This window comes from Phaethon aethereus, assembly GCF_964289735.1.
Source record: "Phaethon aethereus genome assembly, chromosome: 5".
NCBI lineage: Eukaryota > Metazoa > Chordata > Aves > Phaethontiformes > Phaethontidae > Phaethon > Phaethon aethereus.
The window spans coordinates 54,622,619-54,646,575 of NC_138579.1; the positions used below are offsets into that span (position 1 = coordinate 54,622,619).

At 43.7% G+C, this 23,957-nt stretch overlaps 2 protein-coding genes across 2 annotated transcripts in view; one reads left to right on the plus strand and one right to left on the minus strand.

Annotated features, from left to right (window-relative positions):
* Positions 1–11,993: 11,993 nt before the first annotated feature.
* TSSC4 (tumor suppressing subtransferable candidate 4) lies at positions 11,994–13,883 on the plus strand (the record flags this gene model as incomplete). Its single annotated transcript, XM_082001105.1, has 1 exon — positions 11,994–13,883. The coding sequence occupies one exon, from the start codon at positions 11,994–11,996 to the stop codon at positions 13,032–13,034; it is 1,041 nt and encodes a 346-aa protein (XP_081857231.1). The 3' UTR covers positions 13,035–13,883.
* Positions 13,884–15,831: 1,948 nt separating this feature from the next.
* The window catches only part of TRPM5 (transient receptor potential cation channel subfamily M member 5), a gene marked incomplete at its 3' end in the record, with an annotated part of 39,338 nt that continues 31,212 nt past the window's right edge, over positions 15,832–23,957 (minus strand). Inside the window, exons 19-24 of the mRNA XM_082000680.1 lie at positions 22,654–22,822; positions 21,807–21,985; positions 20,332–20,464; positions 18,086–18,158; positions 17,013–17,103; positions 15,832–15,932 (exon numbers count right to left, since the gene is read on the minus strand). Of these exons, the coding sequence (XP_081856806.1) occupies positions 15,832–15,932; positions 17,013–17,103; positions 18,086–18,158; positions 20,332–20,464; positions 21,807–21,985; positions 22,654–22,822 (746 nt within the window). The remainder of the gene's footprint in view (positions 15,933–17,012; positions 17,104–18,085; positions 18,159–20,331; positions 20,465–21,806; positions 21,986–22,653; positions 22,823–23,957) is intronic.

Below are 23,957 nucleotides of genomic sequence, written 5' to 3' on the forward strand. Positions count from 1 at the left end.
ATTTCCAGTTACATCAACGGCAGGAGATCAGCTTATCAAAGCAAGGGAATTCAGGATTTTAGATTGCCCGAGTTGAAACACTTTTCTGTGACCTAGTAAGCTTTGATTGCCAATTCAATGAATGTGGCTTCTATTGTATGCCACTCTGTTACCATGTAGATATAGGGGGAGAGTGACCCAGGAGCTATGTAATAAAATCAGAGTGTCTCTAAAAAGAGGATCTATATGTATAGTTCTATAGATATATATTTTTAAGCAAAGCCTTTTCCTTAGCCGTACGGGCACTTGAGCTGGAAATTATAGTTTCTCTCAGCTCTTTGCCACCTCGAAGCAGGTAAGGGGAGGAGTTGAAACTAGTGATCACCTTCCCCGCTTCAGGAATATTTCTGTCTCTTAAAGTATTTCACCCTCCCCCTTCGTTGCAACGAAGAGCTTCAGATCAGATAGGGAGGGAGACCTGTGATCATTTTAAACTAGTACCTTGTCCACTGCACGTGGCTGCCGTGGCCTTTGCCGCTAACAGGATAGGAAATTCCTGCACTGGGGCAAACCGATCCATTCGGAGGCTTTTTCCCCCCTTCCACTCCCCCCTTTCCTCTTCCCACCTTTTAGTATACAGGGCCTTTAAAAAGTATATAGGTAAATAAATATATCTCTCTCTCAAGTTGTGCTGGGTAAGAGGAGGAAGTGCTTCAACAGAACTTCGGATTGAGGGGTTGGGACAAGAAAAGATTCAGCCTTAGAAATAGCCTTAAAGCAACACTGCCCTGAATGTCCACGTTGTGCACATCGAGAATGAGACGAGGTTTTGCAGTAGGTAACCCCTTCCCCTGCTCCCCAGCGTAGCTCCTTCAGGTCATCTACTCTGTTATGTGGCTCTATGTATATGCATCAACCAAGCATGTGTGTTTGCATATATGTGCTTCGGGATTGTTAGCATACAGAATGGATGTGTAACTTGCTGCCTTTTTTGTTGACTGTTGATAAATGTGTATAAATATGCCATTAAGCACTTCAATTCTGTTTTCTTTCCTTATACCGTATTTTTGATATTGTTCAGTATTCAGTTGATGCTGTGTATGTAGCTGGAGCTCTGTTTGAAGACGGATTGGGTCTCGATGCAGGTCAGGCATGTCCTTGGACATTGTAGCTTCAGGGGGCTGGGTTGTCCCAGGCAGGAGCAATTGGGAGAAAGTGGTACTTGGAGAGGGAGTCTGAGAGCTGCGGGAGGAGGAAGAGCAGGACATTTGCTCAGACCATGTCCCGCACAGGCTGCAGTTTGCTCTCTGGCTCATTTCAGCGGTGGCTTGTCACCGCGGGGAGCTCCAGAGGCAGCTCCTTGGGCCACCTCCTGTCCCTGCGGCTGCTGCGGGAAAGGTGCTGCGGGAGAGGAACAGCCAGCGGCTGGGAAGGTCATGGGAGGGGGCAGGACGAGTTTTGCAGGGAGAGGGTGATGCTTTCTTTAGAGTTACTAGCTGAGAGTCCCCAGGTTCGACGGAATGGTCATCGGCTGTAGCAGGACGGGGTCAGCCCTGGGAGAAGAGGGACAGAGAGGAACCATCATGCTTAAGAATGATGAAGTAGCTGAGAAACCCTCTCAGAAGAAACTACCCGCTTGGCCCTCCTCTAGTCTGGCCTCCTGTGAAGGAGTTAAAACGAACTGGGGAGGGAGCTGTGAAGGGCTGAGGGGACTTGCCCTGTTGCAAGCACTCGGGATCCAAAAGCGACGGGGCTCTTCTGCCAGTTGGTCAGTCCCTAAGCTGGCTGAGATGAAGGGAGAAAAAACACCAGGTTGGACCCCTGCCCTGCCTCAGACCCTCTCCTGCATACCTGTGCATCTGTGTGTGCAGCGTGGGGCCCTGTCCTGCTCCCCCTCCACCCCCCCCCCAAAAAACAAACTAAGGTTGAAATCCTGGGCTGTAAATACAAACCCGTCCCTCTCCAGGGAAGCAGGAGGATCTCCTGGAGCTAGTTGACAGCTGAGAAAATGGCTGTGAGCTGAGGCGGGGAGGAGGAGAGAGGCTGAGGGGGAAGAGGAGAGTCAACTGTCCAGGTCTAAGTTCAAAGACCGCATTGAAAGGTCAAACAGAGCCGCTGACAGCTTAACTGAATGCTTGGGATTTTTTCATACTGTGGAGCATGCCACAAAGCAGTGTGTTTAACTTCTTTCTGCCTTTTTTTTTTTTTTTAAAGAAATGAAACAAAAATCAATTTAATAAACATTTTTCATAGCGTGCATAGTGTGATGAACCGCTGCAGTTTTACAACCAGTTAACCTTAACACCAGGATGCTTTGTGAACCAGGCTTCAACAGCATGGGTTTTTCCAGCCTCTGGGAGGGGGGCCTGCAGGCAGGCTGGGGACGCATCCAGAATGGTGCTGAGGGAAGGCAAAAAGGTTGCTTGCCGGCAGCGGTGACTGCTGCAATTGTGCCCCTCTCCGAGGGAAGGAGGGCACAGCTGTGGGGGAGCTAATGCGGATTGCAAAATAGGGTGACTGTGCTGAAATTCAGGGGAGCTGCTGTGGCAGTACTGCGCGCACTCAATGGGGCTTCTCCTGAAGTGGCCAAAAATGGCCCAAAATGCTTTCTGCTGCCACCCGGCCGGGGGCTGGTTTGACTTTTGCAGATGGTCTGGTAACGCCACTGTTGCTGCCCCTCCATACCATCAGGGGAAAGCCTGGCTGAGCGCGAGGGGGGAGGCCAAGTGCTGTGATCCCACAACTGCCTGCCTTTCTCTGCCCTGACTCGGACTTCTCGCTGCGTTCGAAGCAGGAGCACCCCGCGGCGGCCCGCCAGCCATCGCCCGTGCCGGTACGGAGAGGGAGGGAACGCCGGGCGAGGAAGAGCGATGTTCAGCTGCCGCAACGGAAGGCGAGCCCTGCTCTCGGCGGCTGTGCCCGTGCTACGAGATCATGCCCATCTGTTGTTCTGTCACTTGTTTACCTGAATGTTAATGGAGTCGGACATAATGACTTCTGGAAAGAAAAAAAAAAAGTTATATTTAAAAACAATAAAAAAAAAAAAGAAACAAAGCAAAACCCCTTGTTAGTGGATTTTTTAATGATGTGTTGTCAGATCTTGTTTCTTTCCATTGCGTACAGATTTCTGCCACGTCTTCCAAGGGAACAGGCTTGTCTCATTCTTGTATTCAAGCAAAATTCGAGCTGCGGGGAACACAGTCCTTAGCTGACCCTCTAGGTGGTTTCCCATGAACGTGATGCTCTTCACTTCGTGCCTTGAAACTTTTGGATTGTGGTGCTGTGTCGTTGCTCCAGATGGGGATAAAACTATTCCTGCCTCTGGAGCTAGGATTAAGCTGATGTGAGTCACTGTCAGACTCTGGCTGGTGTTCAAGAGGGGGAGAACCGATAGTGGAAACGAACTGGCAAAGCACAGTGCGCATTTGGCGTCCAGGGAGTGTGCCTGGGGACCTCAGCCTGGAAGCATAGCTGGGATCTTAAACCTTCCCCGGCTAAATGCAGTCCCCTCTGTTTGCACCTCAGGTCTGAGTATTGACAACCGATGTGCTCGAAACGGATGAGTTGTATGTCATGCTTGAGCTGAGACGCTGGGAGAGGACAGGGCGAACCAGGCCCCTTTAAGGTGCTGTTAAGTGAAGACATGGGTTATTCCTGGAAAACAGCAGTCCTGCTGGGTAGGAGCATGTGAGCCCACACGGATAAACCACTGTGAAGGGAAGGGGTGGGTGGAACGCTTGCAGCCCTGGCTTACGCTTCTCTTAAACATTTTTTTTTCCAGAAATCTGAAGGACTTGGAAAGTCACTGGAGACCTTACTGTGGACTTCCGATTCCCAGGAATATGTTTGTGGAATTTTTTTTTTGTGAAACAAGAATTTTCACAAAATAAAAATACAAGCATGAATTTTTCTAAGTTAGACCAAGTTGGGATTTTTTCCCAGTGGAATTCTTTTCCTCCCCCCTCCCAAACTTTGCTAAAAGAAACCCTCTAGACTGTTTCTAACGAGATGTTTTGGAGGCATTTTTTTGCTTTGGCGAGCTCTGTTTCGTAAGCCTCTTCTGGGCTGTTTGTGTCCTAAGTAGCAACGTGCCTGTTTCCTACTAAGACAGCTGCGACTAACATGTATAAATTGCTTATGTCCACTCCCTAGTAAGAGGTTGTCTAAGCTCTAACCAAGATTTGCAATAGTCCCACAGGAGGGAAGAAAAACCAGCCAGCTCTCCCATGCAAGAGCTGTTTATGGCGGAGGTTTCTGTAGAGGAAAGGATCCTCGCTGAGGGATCCTGGCCGCACCCTCCCTCTGCCTGCCTGCTCCACTTGCCAGGCTCAGCGATGAAGGACGTGTTAGATAGTGGCTGTGCTCACATTCCTGCACTCAACCGCCGTTTCCTTTGCTGGGCACACACCACGGCCCTTCCAGTTAGGGGAGAGGAGGGAGTTTCAGCTCCAGGGCAAGCTGCTAACAACAGAGGAGACTGTTCGGGGGGAAAAAAGGAAAAAAAAAAAAAAAAAGAGAAAAAGGTGAGTATTTCAACAACCTCCTTTTACTAGCAGGGCTGTGGTAGGGCTGGGAAGCTGTGGCTGCAGAGAGGAGGCGAGAGTGGAAATACAGCCCTCAGTGATGGAACAGCTGCCATCAGTGGGTGCCGAAGGGGAGAGGGAAACAATTAACTACCTGATCAGCTCTTGATTAAGTGATAAAGAGTAATAAAGTGATAAAGGCTAGAAACCCCAAATCCCACGTGTACCACGCTGTGCAGTTGAACTAGAGGCGCGGTGTTAATCTGTGTATTTTTGTCTGACCACTCAGTTTCAGCCTAGGGAGCTGCTAGGAGTGGTCAGACAAAAAAACGCGGGGCATAACCTAAGCAGGAGGGCGCAGAAGTGCCATTCCAGCGAGAGCTCTTCAGCCGACCTCTGGCAGCTTGTCCGACAGCAGGCAGCCTAATGCTTTGACTTCAGAGCCCAGGGACCTGGAGCAAACAGAGAACACCTCCCAGCCGCTAAAACTGCTGCATAACAAACCCATGTTGTTTTCACACTTGCAGATACATTAGAGAGTACGTAAACTTTGCAGCCAGGCACGCTAGTGTTGACCACCCGGCATATCTCACTGGGTTTAGATGACCCAGCTCAAGTGCCAGTGGTTACAACTAACATTTCTAATTAGAGTTTAATCACACCTTTTCCTTTTAAAAAAAAAAAAAAAAAAAAAAGGTGTTTCTTGGCCCTACTTTGCTAGGGCATTCCCTCGTGATAGAACACAGCTTTACTGAGTACCGAAGAGGTGTTGGTGTTCGGCCAGGTGAGATGGCCCACACACAGCACCCTGCCTGCCGGCTGCCAGTCAACTGGTAAGATTTCCTCTGGCAAGAGTTAGCGGTGTTAAGTGCAAAATCCCGTGTTGGCTACAAAGTTGTGTTGGCTAATGAAGCTCCTACAGGTCACGTTCTAACAAGAGGTCTGGGGAGCTTTAGGGTTTTGTGGGTTTGGTTTTTTTTCTTAATGTTAACTTCAAGGCCCTCCGCTGGTTCCAATGACCTTTCAGCCCTTCGCTACTGCTGTTACTATCGGGCACACTGGGGCAAATGATAGGAAAGAAAAAAAAGCAGCAAGAATTAGGATAAGGGTTTTTTTAGTACAAATATTCTGCAGATAAATAAAAATTAACAGAGACCCCCCATTGTTTTTGTTTCTTTTTAAAATTTCAAGTAATTGCAGAGGATTTTGCTCTTAAATGACTTCAGTTCCCTCCCACACACGCAGTGTCTCTAACAGAAAATGGGTTGCAGGTTCTCCCTGCAGGTCCTCTCCAGGCCAGTAATAACACTGTTATTGTGAAGAATCAAGCTGGTAAAGACCTTCATAGCCTGCCTGCATTAAAATTCACTCCACGGGAACTAATTTTGTGTAGTTACCTTAGGGGGAAAAAGCACCAACATGGGTAAACAGCACTGGAATACATCAAACCTGCTTGCAGGTGAGCCAGGACCAAATGAAAGTGCAAAGTAAAACAGGTAAGTGAAGCTCGGTGTAGAAGAGAGGTGATGTCAAGCCCTGAATCCTGGAAGCTCCCCCCACAGGAGATTTCAAGGCCATTTGTAGGCTTTCCTTCCTGCAAATGGGTGAGGGCAACCTGAATTATTTCCTTCAGCCTGTACCCATTCTGGCTTGGTGTGATTGCCTTCTCCCAGCAGAGAAGGATGCAGTGGTCACTACTGTGCTTTTGGTTTTTGCCTGCAGGAAAATACTCCTTTCCCTTCCCACTTCCCTTCAGGAGCTCCAGCGTCAGCTGCATGTGGCCATACCAGACTAACTTCCGTACTCCTTCCAGACACAGGAGATGGTGAAAATCCATCTGACCGCTCTGTCTGACTTGCAGGATCTGGGCAGCTGCTAGGGAATCGCCTCCTGCCTTCCTACAGCCACGAGGAGAGGGGCCAGCAGTCCCTTCCAGGCGCCTGCCCCAGCCTCTGAGTGCAGCAGCAGCAGGAGCCTGCCAGTGAGCAGCGGAAACAGTTACCGGATGGGGGCCAAACGACAGATCTATTTGCAAGAAAGGAGCACGAAGCGCCCAGTAACGGGGCTGAGACTGGTATGCGTTTGCACACGCCGCTCCCACACGCGGGGACACACTGGCTTCCTGCAGGCACATGGGGCCACCTCTGCGAAGGAGCCGGCCTCTCGGAGCCCGTGCACCGGATGCGGCCCGCTCGCTTGGATGATATTCTGTTCTGCAGCTCAGATCCACCCTCCAGTACCGCCCACCACCCCCCCTTCAAGCCACCTTAATTCATGCCGGCGAGGGGAAAACGCTTTACCATCTGTTCATCTTCAGAGTCTGACTCATTATTTTTATTTCAGTTGTCGCCAAGCAATAGCAAAAATCCCAACACACCAGCATATCCGCTGCTGCAAACTGTCTTGTCCTCAGTCACCAGAGAAAAAGCCGCTCATCCCCAGTTCTCCGCAGTGTGATACTAAATCTTCTGCAAAAAGACAGGAAGGAGGAAAAGGGTAGTCAGCTTCTGAAGGTGACCTTGCTCATCAACATACAGAGCATCCAGGCAAAAAATGAGAACCTGGGGAAAATGGAAATTTCCTCTGGAAATGGAGGAATGGGACCTGTCCCTGAGGGCACCCACATCCACAGGTCATGGAGATGGTGGAGGTGGTGGTGCCCTCTTCTGCTCCTCTGAGCCCCTAACCTAGCATTGAACCAGGGTTCAAAACAGGAGTGCCACTGCACCAGTCTATGGTGTATCCTGCTTGTCTCCAGCCTTACAAAAATGGGACGTGCCACCGCTTACATCCTTTTCTTACTTGTCCCTTAGCACCCTCAGAGGCTCACTCCTGGTGTGTCCCCAACACCACAGACAGTGTTATACAGCACTGGTAGCCTTCACCCGTGGTTTACTCTTGACTGCCTTTTTGTTGCCTGTTTACTACCCTCCTCCTATCCCTTCCTACTCGCCCACCAGAAGACTTGGGTTTTCCTTTCTTCCTCCCTCCAGCTGGGAACCCACTTGAATGCCTGTGACCGTGATACCATATGTGTATGCATTAAAAAAATAGGATCACGAAATGGGCAAACACCTCTAGAGCTGCTGTTTTAAAACTACAGCGCAACTCCAGCCGGACAGAAGACATTTTGCACTAACCTTCCTCATTGCTGCCAACTGTATTATTCCAAACGCTGCCTTCGTCTCATAAACTACCATAGTTAGCAACACTGCAGCAGGCGAAAGTATATACTTGAAAACTGACAACGCAAATGAAGTGGCTGCAATTTATATTATGGGTGACTCACAGTGAGGCCCTGCTTGAAGGGATCCAGTGAAGTCTCCTCGGCCGCAGCCGCAGCCTTACCTCTAGCACACCATCAGCAAAGCAACCGGCGATGCAGCAGGGTTGGGATGCTGCAGGGGGGGATAGTAAAGTGCCACTAACATTGGAGAAAGTGGGGCTACATGGTAATTTCTTCTGTTGCAAAATGATGGCATAGATGAGCTTTGCTTATATTCAAGGCCTATAAAAAAAATCCCTCAGAGTGGGGTGATCTGAAGAGGTAAGGATCCTTGCTCAGGCCCATTGCAGGCATTAATTTAATTTAACGATGAAGCCCGAGGGCCAGGCAAGGCAGTAACAGAGCCTGAGCCAGGGAAAGGGTGGAGACGAGCCCAGAAACTGCCGGGCCACATGCTGGCGCAGCAAACCTTGCCTTTTCTTTTTTCCTTAGCATAGGGTAAACAAGATAAATATTGAAGCCACTTGGGAAATGTATTTCCACTGAAAATTAAACTTTTTGCTGAAAGAAGGGGAAAAACCCCCGTCTTTGGCCAACACCAGTAAAACATTTTCAGACAGAATTCCATTCCTTGACGCACACACAAAAAATGTTCTTCTAGGACAGAAAATGGAAACTTTTTTTTTTTTTGGATGGATATATAATGGTTTTATGCCCCAAGTGACTTGGGGTTTTCTGGTTAGAAAATGAATACATAAAAATGAAAAAAAAAAAAAAAAAGAACAAAACAAAAAAACAGACACTTCCTTTTAAGTTTTCATAGTGGCCAAACCCCGATCTTCTGATGAGAAAAAAAGCTCTGCTTGACATGCGTTTTTTTCCGGACTGTTTAGGGCGGCAGCGGTGCCGGGGACCGTGTGGAAGGAAGGGCCGTGCCCGCCTCGCCGGCGGGCTTGCCCGAGGGGTGGCCACCACGACAGCTGAGCCAGCGCTGCCATTTCCAGCCGCCAGCACCACAGGCTCTCTGGGGTGCAGGGGTACGCCCCAAACTCGCCCCTGCGCAGGCGGCAGCGCCAGAACTTCCACACAGGCTGCAAAATGGCGAACGAATGGTCGGCGCGCTGCACCCTGGGAGCTGTAGTCCCTCCGTCGCCGCCGCGGCGGAGAGAAGGGCCCGGCCCCGTTTCGCAGCCGGCCACTGATATTTTTCCCGACGCCCCGTCTCTCAAAATGTCCCCCGCCGGGCGAAAGGCGAGACACTACAACTCCCAGGACGCAAAGGAGAGAGGCAGTGCGGAAGGGGCGGACCCCTTCAGCTTCCCGCCCCTTCCGTGCCGCTTTGCCTGCTGGGAGTTGTAGTCTCGCCGTCGCGCGCTGCTGCCTTGTGGCGGCTGGTAGGGACTCCGTGCCCCAGCGCGCCCCGCGCGGGGGCCGTCGCCGCGGGGGAGAGGCGGGAAAGGCGGGCGGCCACTGTGAGGAGGCGTTGGGCCCGAGTTGTGTCGGGGTACGGGGCGCTTTCCCCCCTTCCTCGCCGTTTGCGCTGTGTGCCCGCAGGTGGCGGTGGCCCGGCGGCCTCCGTGCGCGGCGCTGAGCGGGAGCGGGGGGCGGCGGGCGCCCCTGTGTTGCGAGTAGAAGGGTGTGGGGGCTGGAGGAGGGTGTTAGCCCTCCGGCGTGCAGGGGCCTGTGAGGCGGGTACGGGGGTTGTATCCAACAGGATCCTGGCCTGCGGAAGGGAGCTGGGCCCTGGGTCGGCAAAGCAGAACGACTGAGGCTGTGGGCTGCACCGGTGATGTTGGGCAAGGCCGTGGGCTCTGTCGTTTCCCCCTCCCCGGGGTGGGGTGCCCACTGGAGGTGTGAGCCAGGGCCGGGGGCTGCGCTGCCCTCTTTCTTGGCCTAGCAGCCTCTGTGGGCACCGTCCCGAAGGAGCGTGCTGCAGTTGGCAGGAGATCGCCAGCAGGCTTTGCTGCAGTGCTGTCTCTGCGATGAGAGCAGGCTCTTGGCCATCGTTTGGGGTGACTGGGGTCTCTGTTTTCCTCACAGGCTGCAAGAGGACGCACAGAGCCTGTTTGATTAAGACCAGGATGGAGGAGGCTAATGGGAACCTTCCTGACCAGAGAGACACCGTCCTGTCTGAGTTGTGCTGTGATCACATCACCATAACAAATCTGTGAGTCTGTCTGGTGTGCTGTAAGGGTCAGTATGTTTGGCTACTGATGCTGTTAGGGCTAAAACATCTCCTTGGGAGCAAAATTTTTCCTTTCTGTGTAACTGCCCTCAGACAAGAGATACCCTGATTTACAGCCTGTGATGAACACTTATACTGCCATCCGAAAGCAGATGTTTTAGTAATCAGTTATGCACTTCAATGTCTCTTGGGCTGTAGTCATTACTTTCAGGTGTTATAAAAGTAAGCAGAAGGATGTATGATTTTCAGATTATTATTTCCCATTTAGGGGTTACACTGAGGGCAGTGTTTTCAAAAGCAGTCATTGGATCCCTTTTGTCAAGGACAGCCAGACTTTACATGGAACACAGCACTCCGTCTGTTGCATTCTTCAGAAATTTCTCTGTGTTTTAATGCCTTATGAAAATCTGGCCCTAACTGTGAATGTGACCTTTCTTTGTAAACACAACTGTTTGGTATCCATGGTCTCTTTTTTGCAGCATTCAGTACTTGCAGTGCATAACTATTATTTTTATGTTTTCTTAGCTGCATTTAATACTGTTTTTTCAGTAATGGTTTACTGCACATGCAAATTACAGTTTTATTTTTTTAAAACCTCTCTTCTTTTCTACAGGATAATGTTGGCAATGTGAATGTGGAGACTGAGTGGTGCCTGCCTTATCAGGCTGTGTGTTGTTCTTTTGCCAAAAATCCAGGAATATCTGCAGACTTTTATACTAGCATGAGTTTGTGTCAGATTTAGCATTCGGTTCTGCAGCTTTGGATGATTCAGGGGGAAGGAATTATTTTTAAAACTCAATTTAAAACTACATTTCCAGTATCTTGATGGAAATGTTTGTTTTCTAGGGTGGAAGTGCTGAGATCTTTGGTGGCTTTAACTGACCCTCAGGAGGGGAAGCTGACTCAGTCTCAAGAGAAAGTGAGTGACTAACAGACTTTCCATGTCTGTTCACTGCATCGTTTCAGAAGAACCTATAATTAGGTAGTTGAGCTTATTCTAATAATATATTAGAACTGTTTCTGCAATTCACATTTTTGCAAGCTGAACTGAGGTGCGTGTTTGACAACTCTGTTTCTGATTGCCTGGCAAGTGGTAATGTGATCATCAACCGCCTCAGTTCTGCAAGGTTCCCTTCAAGCAGGTGGCAGAGTGACTCAGGTATTTCAGCTGCCACTGGAAGTCAGGCTTCAGACCACACTGTCTTTTACTGACTGAAGGGCCAGCTCTCACAGAGCCTTCGTTGCACCCTCCCCTTGTTGCCATGCACAGGCATGGCATGTGCCATTAGTTTTCTTAATCCAGTGGGACTGATTTCTTGAGCTGGCTCATTTTGCGATTCCAGGAATCTAGTAATGACATGAGAGCTTAAAGCCAAGGAAAGCGTGGAGCTTGTACTTTATGTTACTTTAAAGCAATCCTGAAACTGCAGCCCTGATGTGTTTGTGGCTTCTCTGCCACTGACCTTGATCAGTGATAGTGTCCTTTATAATAGGCAGAATGTGATGATTATTGGGACAGGAGGTAAAGTAGCCAATGCAGTAAAGGATTGTAATGGCCAAAAGAAACCGTGAGAGATTAGGATGTGTTTTTGTGGATTTAGACAGGATTATGTATGGATTTATAAATGCAGGGTGTCATTTGGAGAGATCATTGCTTTCTCTTGGAAGATGTGTAGGCCTGTTGTGGGTTACTCAAATTTGATAAAAAAATTTATGCTTATCTTTCAGTAATTGGACCTGCTGTAAGCTTTAATGGAATTTTATGTGCAACGCTATTTTTAATTACTTCATATTCTGTATTGAGTGTTGTGTAAGTCTTTAATTTTAATGTGCATTCATTCCTTAAATAATGTTTTTATTTCAAGCAAAATTGCTTAGGAATCCCTGAGGTACAGCTGCCTGTGACATTGCAGTAATAATTATTTTGCATGGCACAGAATGGTAGTCTCATATTTGGTTCTCATTTCACAGTTAAATTTTTATGCTGCTTTGTATTCTAGGCACTAAACTCGCTGGGCCTTTGGAAAAACATATTTGCAACTGTTCCTCGGGCTACGTCAAAGACCTCAGTGGAGTGAAGATGGGAGATCAGGATGGAGGTGAACCCTTTCTGGGGATAGTGGCTGGTGGTGCCACAGACTATGAAGGAGCTCTGCCCTCAGACACAGTGTCACTCAGCGATTCTGATTCCGATGATTTGGGGTTAGCAGATGATGCGGAAGTTGATACAATATCTCCTGAGGAGCCATCTGTAGATGATGGAGATTACAGATCAGGGAAGACCCTCGAATCTTCAAACAGCAGTCACAGGTCTCCTGTCCAACCGTTCCATCTGAGGGGTATGAGTTCTACCTTCTCTCTCCGTAGCCAGAGCATTTTTGATTGCCTGGAAGAGGCAGCCAAATTGTCTGTGCCCTCAATGCCTGAAGATAATGTTGTTGATGGGAGGTTTAAGCGTCCATTGCCTCCAGCCACAGTTTCAAGTAACATGGTTCCAGAAAGCCTGGGAAAGCAAGCCAAACCAGTGCAGGCTCCCAGAACCTCTCCTGCAGTGCCTGACTACGTGGCACACCCGGAGCGCTGGACCAAATACAGCCTAGATGGAGTTTCAGAGTCTACTGACAAGACTAACAGGGCAGTGGCCATGGAATTTCTAGAGGGTTTGAAGAAAAGAGGGGAGGAACAAAGCTCAGTTACCCAAGATAGCTACACCCCATACTTCAATCAGGACCCTTCCAGCTGTGGAGCTGGGAGAATTGTCTTCACCAAACCAATAAAAAGGGGTGTTGATGGACTGGAAAAGAAAACATCTGCAGGGGAGGATGATAAGAAACACATGAAAACAGATCTGAAAGGAAAATCTCTTAAGAAGACTGATGACTTGAGGGAGGAGGATAAGGTAGAGCTGGGGCACTTAGGTAGTGCAAGTGGAAAGGCAACAGAGGAGGAGGAGTGTGTGATGGCAGGGGACCTGAATACAGAAGATAAGCTTAGTGCAAGGTTTAGTGGTGCAGGAGAAGAGCCATCAGTGGAAACAGTTGGATTCCATTGCAGTAAGAAGAAGAATAGAAAAAATTTCCGATCTAAAGTAGACGATGAAGGGGAGGAGGAAGAGTCCTGAAGGATGGAGCACATTGGAGACATCCAAGGACTTGTAGTGTCTTTGGATATATTTGGGTTTTTTTCTCTTACTTTTTTTTTCTGGTCTGGAAACCTTTTTGTGTAACAGTTTGCATTGTAGCCACCGATGACATTTTATATTGTTAGAAATTAAGCTACCTAAAATACACTCCAGGCTTCTTGTTTGTGAGAAGTCTGTGGGCACAGGATAGTTGCACCCTAGCAGGAGAGAATCAAGTGTGCTTTGTTTGCTTCCACAGCTCCCTGGGGCTTGCTCTGGAGCTGAAGTAGCCCTGAGCGCCAAAGAAGAAGATGTGTTAGCTAAAAGGCTGCAAGGCTTCCTACTAACCCCCAAATTTAGAGCTGTTCCCAAATCCTGTAGAATCCTGGAACAAAGATGATGAGGTCATTATGTAGACACCCTTAAACAATGAAAATAAAACCTAGTCTTCCTCTTCCACTAGATGTGATTTCCTCTGGCCCTGTCCCAGGGAGGAAACCCTTTTTTTTTTTTTTTCCCCCCCTCTCTTTTTTTTTAATATGTATACATCTTCACTCATTGCCATTGAGAGTAAAAGTACAACAGTGTCCAGTCATGGGTTTGGAGGATGTAGGTGGGAACTGGCAAAATCAGTATTTTTTTTAAGGTTGGCTTAATATTTCCTTTTTTTAGTGTTACATGGTAAAGATTTTAAAAACCACAGTGTTTCCTGCAGAGAGGTACAACTCGATACATCCTGGTGAAGACAGGCTGAGGATGGCTTCTGCAGTCTCACCATGTTGAGTGTAGATCAGAATTTGCAGCAGCTTCAGTTATTAAGTTGGGCAGCAGCTTTTCCTCTTGCTAGTATTATATGATGTGATGATTCTTGGCTTGCTCATTTGTGTGTCCTTTCCAGGTGGCACTGCTTCCACATTGATTCTGTGTGTGGATTTAGTGGGAATGAGGTATTTATACCAGAACTGGATACTTTTTTGTTCTTTGGGATTCATTAAACTTTCAGTTGTAGCTTGATTTCTTCATCTCTCTGAATATGCTGATTAATGCAGCTATAGGCATTTTAACAAATACTCAGTTTATTTGATTTGAGAATGGTCTCAAAAATCTTCTAGAATGTTACTCTAAGCTTACCCTCTTGTAACTTCTTCAAGTCTTACGTTTTGGATTCTAAAATCCACATTTTTAACATTTTCAATCATTTTTACAATATATAGAGAATCAACTCATAGGGTGAATCGCCTCATACAATGAATCACATTGTAATGAATGTCAAACATAGTAGCTTTTCACACAGAATGTTAATAAATTTTATAAATAAGTTTGAAAGATTAAATTCTTTGAAAGGTTATATGATTTGAAACTCAAATTAGTTCAGGTCAGTTTGGACTGACTTTTTTTTTCCAGTATTCTAAATTAACCAACCCCAATGTTAATATTTATAACCATGCAGTGAAAGACTACTTCTTTAGAATTTGTGGTCTTTCTTGCCAGACCGTCCTTGCTCAAACTGTGAAGGATATTTGTGGAGGTTACTTCCTCTGTGGGGGTGTCAGCATCTTATCAATAAGTGACTGGTAGGCCCAAATCATATGGGTCTTTGTGTTTGAACAGATGCATCATTTGGCAGCAGAAGCAAAAACCAATGTAAAATGAGAAATATTCCTCCATCCTTTGAAATTCACCTTTTAATTTTAAAAGCGGAATGTATTTTCTCATTAGTATACTGTTTGATGCACATTAATGGGTCATTGCTAAATACATTAGTTGTTCCAGTGCATGCGAGTGGGACATAACAACAGTTCCAAATGGACAGATTTTGGCTTCCAGTGGATAATTAATGTGCCGATCACAAATAAAATAGTAGCAGTTTCAGAATGAAGATGCTGCCAAGAGCAGGGCATGCTGGTTGTATGATACGCATTATTTCTTAATAAAAAAAATGTAGCTTGGTACAAACTTACTGGTTTTGCTTAGGGTGAAAAACAGGTAGGACTGTACCAAAATCCCATCACTGTTAATGGGGTCACTGAGGTCTGGGGCACAGCTGAATAAAGTGGACAAATGCCTATTTTATTAAGACACCATAACAAGATTAATATCTATTAGTAAGAGAGTCATGTCAGAAAGGTATTTTTATCAGATCGGAGATAAGGTTTTTTCCACCTCTGGTAACAGAGAAAGCTTTTGCGCAACCTACATTTATGTTGCATGGAAGCAGTGTTATATGCATGAGGAAATTAAGTTCAGTTGAAGCTTATCAGCATAAGAAAGACCACAACCCAATGCTTTCCCTTTCTGATGCTGCTTATATTATTCCAAAGAAATTTCCCTTTAAAGGACGGTAATAATATTAACTTTATTGGTGTATATTTTTCATACAAATTTCTAATAAAGCCAGATAACTGTGTATGCTAAAAATGTACATGTCAGTTTAACGAAAAAAATGACCAACAGTCCAAATTCCTAGTTTGTAGGAAAATTCTTGGCTACACATTCTTACTTTAAAATCTCCTGATTTAGAAAATAAGGTGGTAGAGTCATCCTGGAGGAGAAAGCTTTTAGTGCAATTTGTGGAGTGGAGTTTTGGAGAAAGGACCAAGCGATACAGGAGCAGGAGAGAAGGAAGCCCAAGAAATTGGAGGAGCAAGACCAAGAAATCCTTAGCAGCGTCAAACATTGACAGTGCTTGGCGTAAAGGCTTCGAGAGCTGGGCTTTAGGCCTTCATAAGATTAGGATTTTATTTCCACAGTAGTTCAGTAGGACAAAAGGTTTAATCTGAAGAAATGTGAGTAAAATTTAATTATAAATATATGTGATGTCACTCTTGGACTGATCTGCATGCTCTTCTCTTTCACTTCTTTCTGGGTAAGGCACTTCTGTGTTGGCATTCATCACACCTAATGGGATTGTAAAAGCCATGTGCTTGTTTAAAAGCCTTAGGACAAGGGGCACATAATAGTAATTACTTAAGATCTTAACTTTAAAATGTTGAACATAATCCACAGCAAAAAGATACTGTAGATTCTACTACTTTTCATTAGCTCAGTAAAGGATAAAAACAGGTTCCTTTATTTTTCAGCTATTTAAGTTTCTGATTTTTATGCAGCTACAGTATTAAAATGTCTGGGGAACATGCTATGGGATAGTTTTTCTTACTGGAATGTTGATAGTGAAGCAATTTACAGATGTGTTTTATAAGCTTCTAACAGAATTAAGTCAAGTTTGCAGTTAGTTCGAGTCTGAGTGATCTGAGGTCTTCTCATGTCACAACTTTGCTGACTTTCCAGCTACTTCTTTTTTTCCCATATAGTATATATATTTTTAGTATATGGATTTTGGATACATTTTTGTGTAATAGATAGCAATAGGTAGATATGGAAATAGATCATTAAGAAGAAGATTCAAAATCTTTATTGTGTTGGGCATCCTGCAGTGGCTGCAAAATAGTCTGTTTCTGTCTCCAATGTTTTAAACTCCAAACAGTGGAGCCCTGGGACAGGACAAGATTCTTAGCTGACAGAAATAGTTGCAGCTCTGAAGGCAAATGAGCTGTGTTGATTAAAACTAGTAGGAGGCTTGCTCAAATTTTTTTTTTTTTAATGACTATTGTTATCCATATTAAATGTTTACTTTGGTAGTACTATCTCATTGACTGAAGAAACCCCCAAGACACGATCCTCTCAAGAAGCCCTGTGGCAACTAGATACTTACATGCTTAAAGCTGGGTGAGATCATTCTAACTTACAATAGGCAATAGTCCTTTCCAGAAAACTTTTAAATATGCTTTGCAAAAGGTAATTTTTTCATTCTGAAGTATGAATGTTCTGTTCCTGGTTTATATTCCCATTACCTCTAGGTATACCCCTTTGCACCTCCTTATGTGGTTCTCTTCCAATCTTTTTTTTTTCCTTAAATTTTTTTAACTAAACTGTTCAGCTCTATTAATTAGCTTTTCTGTGATTGTTTTCAGTACTTACGTGTATAATTTGGATCTGTTTGGTTGCACAAGAGGTTGATTTTGTTTAAAACTTCTGCCATTGAGGAGATAACAGCTGTACAATAGCAAATCTACAAAATAGATAGTGAATTCTGCATCAGCTAATTTTTGTAGTACTTTATCCACTCTTAAAATTGGCAGGAAAGATAATCTAGGCATCAGACTGAAGCAGCGTCAGAAATACCACTTTTTAATTTTTTTAAAGAAATAGTTGAACTGTCTTGGAGGAAGATTTGTATTAAATACCTTCCATTTTTTCTGAGTATATAGCATTATCTCACGGTGGCACAAACTTATTAAAGCATTTCTTGTGTGTTCCTGTTGGACCTGTATTTGGTGTCAACATTGTTCATTGAATAGCATGACTTTTTTCAGGAAGCCATAAAATGGATAAAAAAGGGGAGGGAAACTGCAATGGGAGTATTAAGATACGGAACTTCCAGCAAGGCCAAAATTACACTGGAGAGTTCTAAGGACAAAGAAAACAATAACGGTTATGTAGCGCAATGTAATGCTGAGTATTTTCAGACTGTTTAAAAAATGTTTATTTTTCAAGGGTTTGTCATCAAAAGTGCAAGATAGGGTTTCCTTCTATTATTTATGTTTCACATTTGTATGTTAGACATTTCCCTTTGAGACATTGATATCTGGTATCTAAGAAAATTAGAAAAACTGATGTCCAAGAAGATTAGGCTAAGTCAGATCAGAGACAATATGGGTATTTTCAAAGTTGTCAGTTTTAAAGAAGGAAAAGGTTGGGTGAAGGAAGATAATGGAGTGGTGAAGATGAAGCGTTTCCTTCCAAAAGCAACCTTAATGAAGGAAATAAACACTTCTCAAGTAGACTGGCAAAGAGAGCAAGAAATGCTGTATTGCCCTTTCTACTCTCTGTTTCTTTACATATGTGTATCACCAGAAAGGAAAGTGAAATCATAATAGAGCTCCATTTCTCCTTCCCTTTATCCTAAATAGGGTCTGCCAAACCTCCATTAAATGAAAGAAACGTGGTGAAATCCTAAAGCTGATACAAATGTCTGTAAAAATATTACTTACCTGGGCTTCCATAACTTTAAACCACTTTTCTTGTTCTTTCAATCCACTAAAATACTTAGACAAATTATCCACCCTGTGGAAAGAAAGCAGACATACTGAGAAAAAAGGAAGGGCCTCATGGCTTAGTGGTGGACTTGGCAGTGCTAGGTTAACGGTTGGACTTGATGATCCTTTTCCAACCTAAATGATTCTATGATAAGAAATCCTAAACCACAAAAACCACATAACTTGCTAGAGCTGTGACCCCTTTCTGTCAGTTCTGTGCTGCTGAGACACGCCAGAGCCCCCTAAAAGTTTTGTCCTTTTGAGGTCTTCCTGCAAGTATTTATTGAACAGAGCAGGATTTCTGGGACACTCTCATGTACTTGTTGCCCAGGGACTCATCATAAACTCACACCAATTCAGCTTCTGGCGAGGGCCACTTAGCCCCAGCTGCTGTGGAAACCAGGGACAGCAGAAAGGAGCCTTAGGTCCTACTCTGTCTCTTCAGCCACTAATGTCCCACCTGTACCAGATGTAAACTGATCCTGGTATGACAACTGAGGCCACAGTATTTCTTCCATCAACAGAGGGGAGATGAGCCACTAAAAATTTATACAAGGTTTCGTTTTTGGAAACTGGTTTGACATTCAAATCCCTTTTTCCATGCAGTCCAAAGGGACCGTGTAGTGCCGTATAGTGCCTGCAAATCGTTGTACTGTCCACACGCTTTCTGCATCCTTCACCTCTTCTCCCATCAGTTCCTTGTTCTTAGCATCTGATTCCCTCCTCAGATCCCTCTCTGCTTTGTCCTAAGTACTATTTCAAAGTTTCCCTTTAACAGGCTCCATTCCGTTCAAGTCTCTGTGAAGAAGCTGCTGCTGGATGTTTCTAATGCATTTTGGGATTGGTTCAATGCAAAGTTCAAACAATCATCTTCAGAGGGTTTCATAAGATTTCACTGCTACCACCTAAGAGCAAAGATAAAAAGCCACAGGTTTAGTGGTGTTAATCTAAACCTTTTCCAGTCTCTGGCTCTGTTGTACCTGAAATACTGTGAAGCCAGACTGATTCTGACTTTTCCCCTCCAAGCAGTAACTTCATCTCCAATGTACCATCTTTGAAGCTTTCTAGCTTTAAAGCTAGAAATAATATAATCATGCCCTTTGTTTGGAAGCAATTATACACATATTTATCACTTGATCTCAGCAATTGAGCTCTCATTCCTCAGGTTTGTCAGTGACCTGCTTATGAGAATAAAGGTAAAACCAACATAACAGTTCTAAATTATTATGAATTAAGAGTCTATGTAGATTAGAGGCAGAAGAGTATTTTCCAAGAATGTATTCGAGTACTCTGTTTTGGGCTCCAGCTATTCTATGACTTACACGGATGGAGGTTTGTTTTGAAAGACGGCACAGAAAGAAAACAGCACAAGGACGTTTCCATGGAACTTTCTTATTATGATACCTGTCACATCCATTTTGCCTGTATCTGAAGTCAGTTTTATCATAAGAAGAAACAGCTGAGATAGGTGTTAAAAGCTTCTTTAAAGAGGCTTTGCTGTCTGGCTTTCAGTATTGCCTTAGATGTTTCTGTTTTCCCTCCATATAACTACTTTGTGTCTCACTTAAAGACACAAAGTAAATATTTACTCATTTAGAGTAAATATGAATAATAATTTAGCACTTTGTTTAGAATACTAAACCAATTTCAGTGATATTCCTAGTGGGGAGATATTTTACAAAAGTATTTAAATGGACACTCAGTTAATTAATGATATTGGCTCTAAAATTGTATTTAATTTCCTGTGGAAGACTGTAGTCTGGGGCCATAGAGCTGGAAATACTTGTTGTTCTTCATCTGTGGGCTGCAGATAATTCAAGATACCTTAAACTTCCACTCAAAAGTCTAAGCCATTCAAAAGTCTAATTCAAAGGTCTATGTTGCATTCCTACAGGGGTGGAAGTACATGCACTGCAGTATAGCAAAAGGAACTATTCTTCCACCATTTCTTCATTAATATGATTTTCATTGAGCTTGACTGCAGATTTGGCTGGACCTTACGGGCCTGTACATACTTCAAGAGTGCCAAAGACTCTTCTAATATTGTAGTGATGCTGGCTTCTCCCATTTTTCATGGGCTGCCTATTTCCTAACTGCATTCTAGTTGTCTCTTCATATAAGCTTTACAAACACCTGAATGTTTGTCTCATTCAAAGCTGAAGACTTGCAAGGTACACCTATTGGGGGTGAGAATAACATACTTATTATATGTGGCCTTCAGCCTTTCTTCATTGCTTTTTTTCCTTTCTTGTTCAAGGTTTACAAGATAATTTTCTTTTTGCACCAGCTCCCATGTTATGATTTTTTGATCTAGGCCAACTGGAAGATCTCTTTCTGTAGGAAGAAGAAGAAATTAAGAATTACATTTTACTCCCTTTTCTCTTATACTAGTAATGGAAGGCTGCTATGCTAAAGAAAAACCAAGTCTTGCCATTGCAGGCACTTCGCCATTGCAGGAGTGTCATGTTACGAAAATGCAGTGTAAAGTAAATATTTTCTACTTTTTTTTTTTTCTTGTGATGGAAGGTAATAGACTTTTTTGCAGTTGGATATGACTCTTGAGTTTTCTAAATAACAGCACGGACCAGTTCCTGTGTTCCATTTAAACCCATTTACAATCTCACTGAACTTCTGACATATTTTAGCCCCAAAGTATTTAATGAACAGAGCTTTATGTTCAGATGCACTTCATCATCTAAGCTTCTTTATTAGAAGAATTGTAAATAGGAAGGAAAAACTGTGAATAAATTCCTCCACCTTTAAGTATAAAGCCTATTGTTGTTGTCAAGTGTCCCAGCCAACAACAGACCTTGGTTTCACAGACATGTTGAATGTTACATACTAGCTTTGTATCTTCCTAAGGATTGGTAAAAGGGCACACTTGCTGTATGCCTCAAATGCTACTGAATCTATAACCTGAGCAGTCAGGTACTTGCTTTCTTAGGGGAAAAGAGAATTATTTTTTTTAAGAATCTTCAGCAGTGTGCTTTGATAGCCAGAAGCGTGTCTGAAAGGAAGCTTTCAGAGTCAAAGGGCTCTGAATTGGTCCAGTCTGACAACACTTCTGCTCCAAAGCCCATTATCAGCCTGTGCGTGAGGACTAAATAGGCTTAGTATTGGACACTATTAAATTAGATGGGCCAAGTTTGCCATAACTGTAGAAAGCCCCCAAATGCCTTCTGTAATTATCTGAACTTCATCTGCCTTATAATTAAAACTTTTAAGGGTTTCTCTAAGCATGCTCTCTCTCTTTCCGTGTCTCTGTATTGGGAAATTCCACTGATCCTACTGGATTTTTAGACTTGGTATATGTTTTTAGGGTTGTCCATACCTAATAATTACTACAATTCAGGAGCAAATGAAATAATTATTCATCAGTCATTAAATCTATCCATTGTTATCTCTTCAGAAATCAAATCCCTTTAACCAGCTTTATATCCACACCTTTGTTGTAATAACTATGGTGCATAAAGAAATGCATTGTGGGAAACTGTTTATACTACAGGATACATTATAAGCCTTCATTTTTCATTTGTACTCTCCTGGCATTCTTTGTTAAAAATAAATTGTGACTCTTGGCTTAAGGAAATCTTAACTGCTCCTCTGTTTTGCCTATGCAGCATGTCCTAGGAGAATGTCAGGGTCTCTAGTTGCTAGATGCTTATTAACAACTCACCCAGATGTTCTTTTTTATGTTCCATTTTGTTGAAGATTCTTCTGACAACCAAGGTTATGTGGTTAATAATGATAAATGGTGGTGCTAAGGCAGGCCGGCCATGATATTCAACAATCAGGTTGTAGCGCTGAATTTTCCAGAAAATGTCTGCATTGCCCTGAACAACTTGAAAAGTGTAACTGTAATTGGGGGGGGAAAAAGTATATAACTTTTTACCTCAACAAGCTAAAGCTTATTATTACAAAATTTAGTCCCACGTTTACTTTAAGAAAGGAACAGCAAGTTCAGCAAGTAGTGTTAATTTAATCTAAAGTTTTTGCAAATTCTTAGGTATTAAAATAATTGTAGTTGCAGTCTTCAAATGTTAAAAAATATATTAGGTGGGTTTTTTTTAAAGAAAGATAATTCCACTTCACTCAGACAAGAGCAGCAAACGTACCACGTCAGTTCTTCAACCAAATGAATCATTATTAGCCGTGTTGACATCAAGCATTTCCCCTATGTGCAGATTATCCACTGTTAAGTCTGCCAAGTTTACAGCTGCTTTGCACCTGTAGACTTGTGCTGCAGCACAGTCAGGGATCCAGACCCTTCTATGCATGTTTAATTGCATTTTAGCAGTAAAAAAGGCTTCTTTTCTTCTTGTCTTTAATGTGGCTAGAGTAAGGATGATGAGAACTTGACAACTACATGATCACAGAAGCCTACCTATCAATCCCCCAAAAATATTCATTAGGAAAATTACTGGTGTATTCCAAAATGAATAGCCAACAGCAACATAGTAAATATGGGCATTCAGTTAAACCTTTGCAGTCTCTGTCTTGATACTTACTGAAATCGCTCTTACCTGAACATAGCAATCAGGAGATTCATAAGGAGAACATTTGTGACTAGGAGGAAGATGACCAACAGAAGTATGACAAGCCAGTTGGCATAGCTGTTAGGACATGATGGCAAGTTCTCCTGCAGAATCTGCAGTGGATTAAATGTGCAGTTCCTGGGATACATTCGTGATGCTGCAAAGGAAATAAAATAATAGTTTTGATGAATCCTATTGCCACATGCATTTCTTAGAGTGGAGACAAAAGCTTTACATTTTGGTTAGCCAAAATATCTGACTTTCAACAAAGAATGGCAAGGATTACAAATTGTTCCTTAGGTTTGAAGTGCTGAATTTCATAGCTATTTCAATGCAAAAAAAATTAAATTAATATCTCTAAACATGCTTTTTTTAAGAACTAGTGACATGGATGGATGGCTATATTTAGTACCTTTACTGTTAAGATTCAAGTCAAGGACAATTATGATACTGATTAGTAAAATGAGCTTTCATCTTGGCTGCATAAAACAGCAGCATAATTTTGTTCTGAATATTTTACGATCATTAAAAGCTTACACCCAATATTGCGGTAGGATTTTTGTACTACCCTTGTTGACTGCTAGCAGGACCGTAAACATGAGACTCTCTTAACCATGAAGGGACAGTTCTTTGACTGCTTGAGCTACTGAGCTAATTCCTGCAGCTGAAAGATCATTTATGTGACTATCCAATTACTTTAATTATGTGAAAATGTAATCATGTCATGTACATGAAGAGACATTGCTTTAATGTGCAAGAGGTTTGCAACCCTAGGACAATGCAGACCTCCGGCACTTGGCTGCTCATTCAGTGGCTAGATGGCTGTCGCAACTGGCTTTTTAGTAACATTCAGCAAAGGGGGATTGTATTGAAAAGGCTGTATTCTTTTTAGACTAGTTTTGAGTTCCCAAAGTCAAACTACCTTTGAGTATTTAGCAGTTGTGTTCCCCCACATACTTGTGTCTTCACAGTTCTCATGCTGGTACATGTGTTAGAGGAAAAAACTCAGTAAACGCTGGAAATGGGGTTTCTCATTCTAAATTTAAACTACTTTGTACATCTGAGCTTGCATTTGAGATTAGTAAGAATGGTTCTACTGCATCAGACTAGAGGTCTAGCCCTGTACCCTGTCTGCAGCTATGAATTAAATCCACAAATTTAGAGTAGCATAATGATATTTCCTTTTTTGTTCTCCATTTTTTCACTAATAATTCTTTTCCCCACCACCATGGATAACCTCACAGTCATATTCGTTAGAGCACACAGTTATATCAAAGTTTACCACAGCTGGG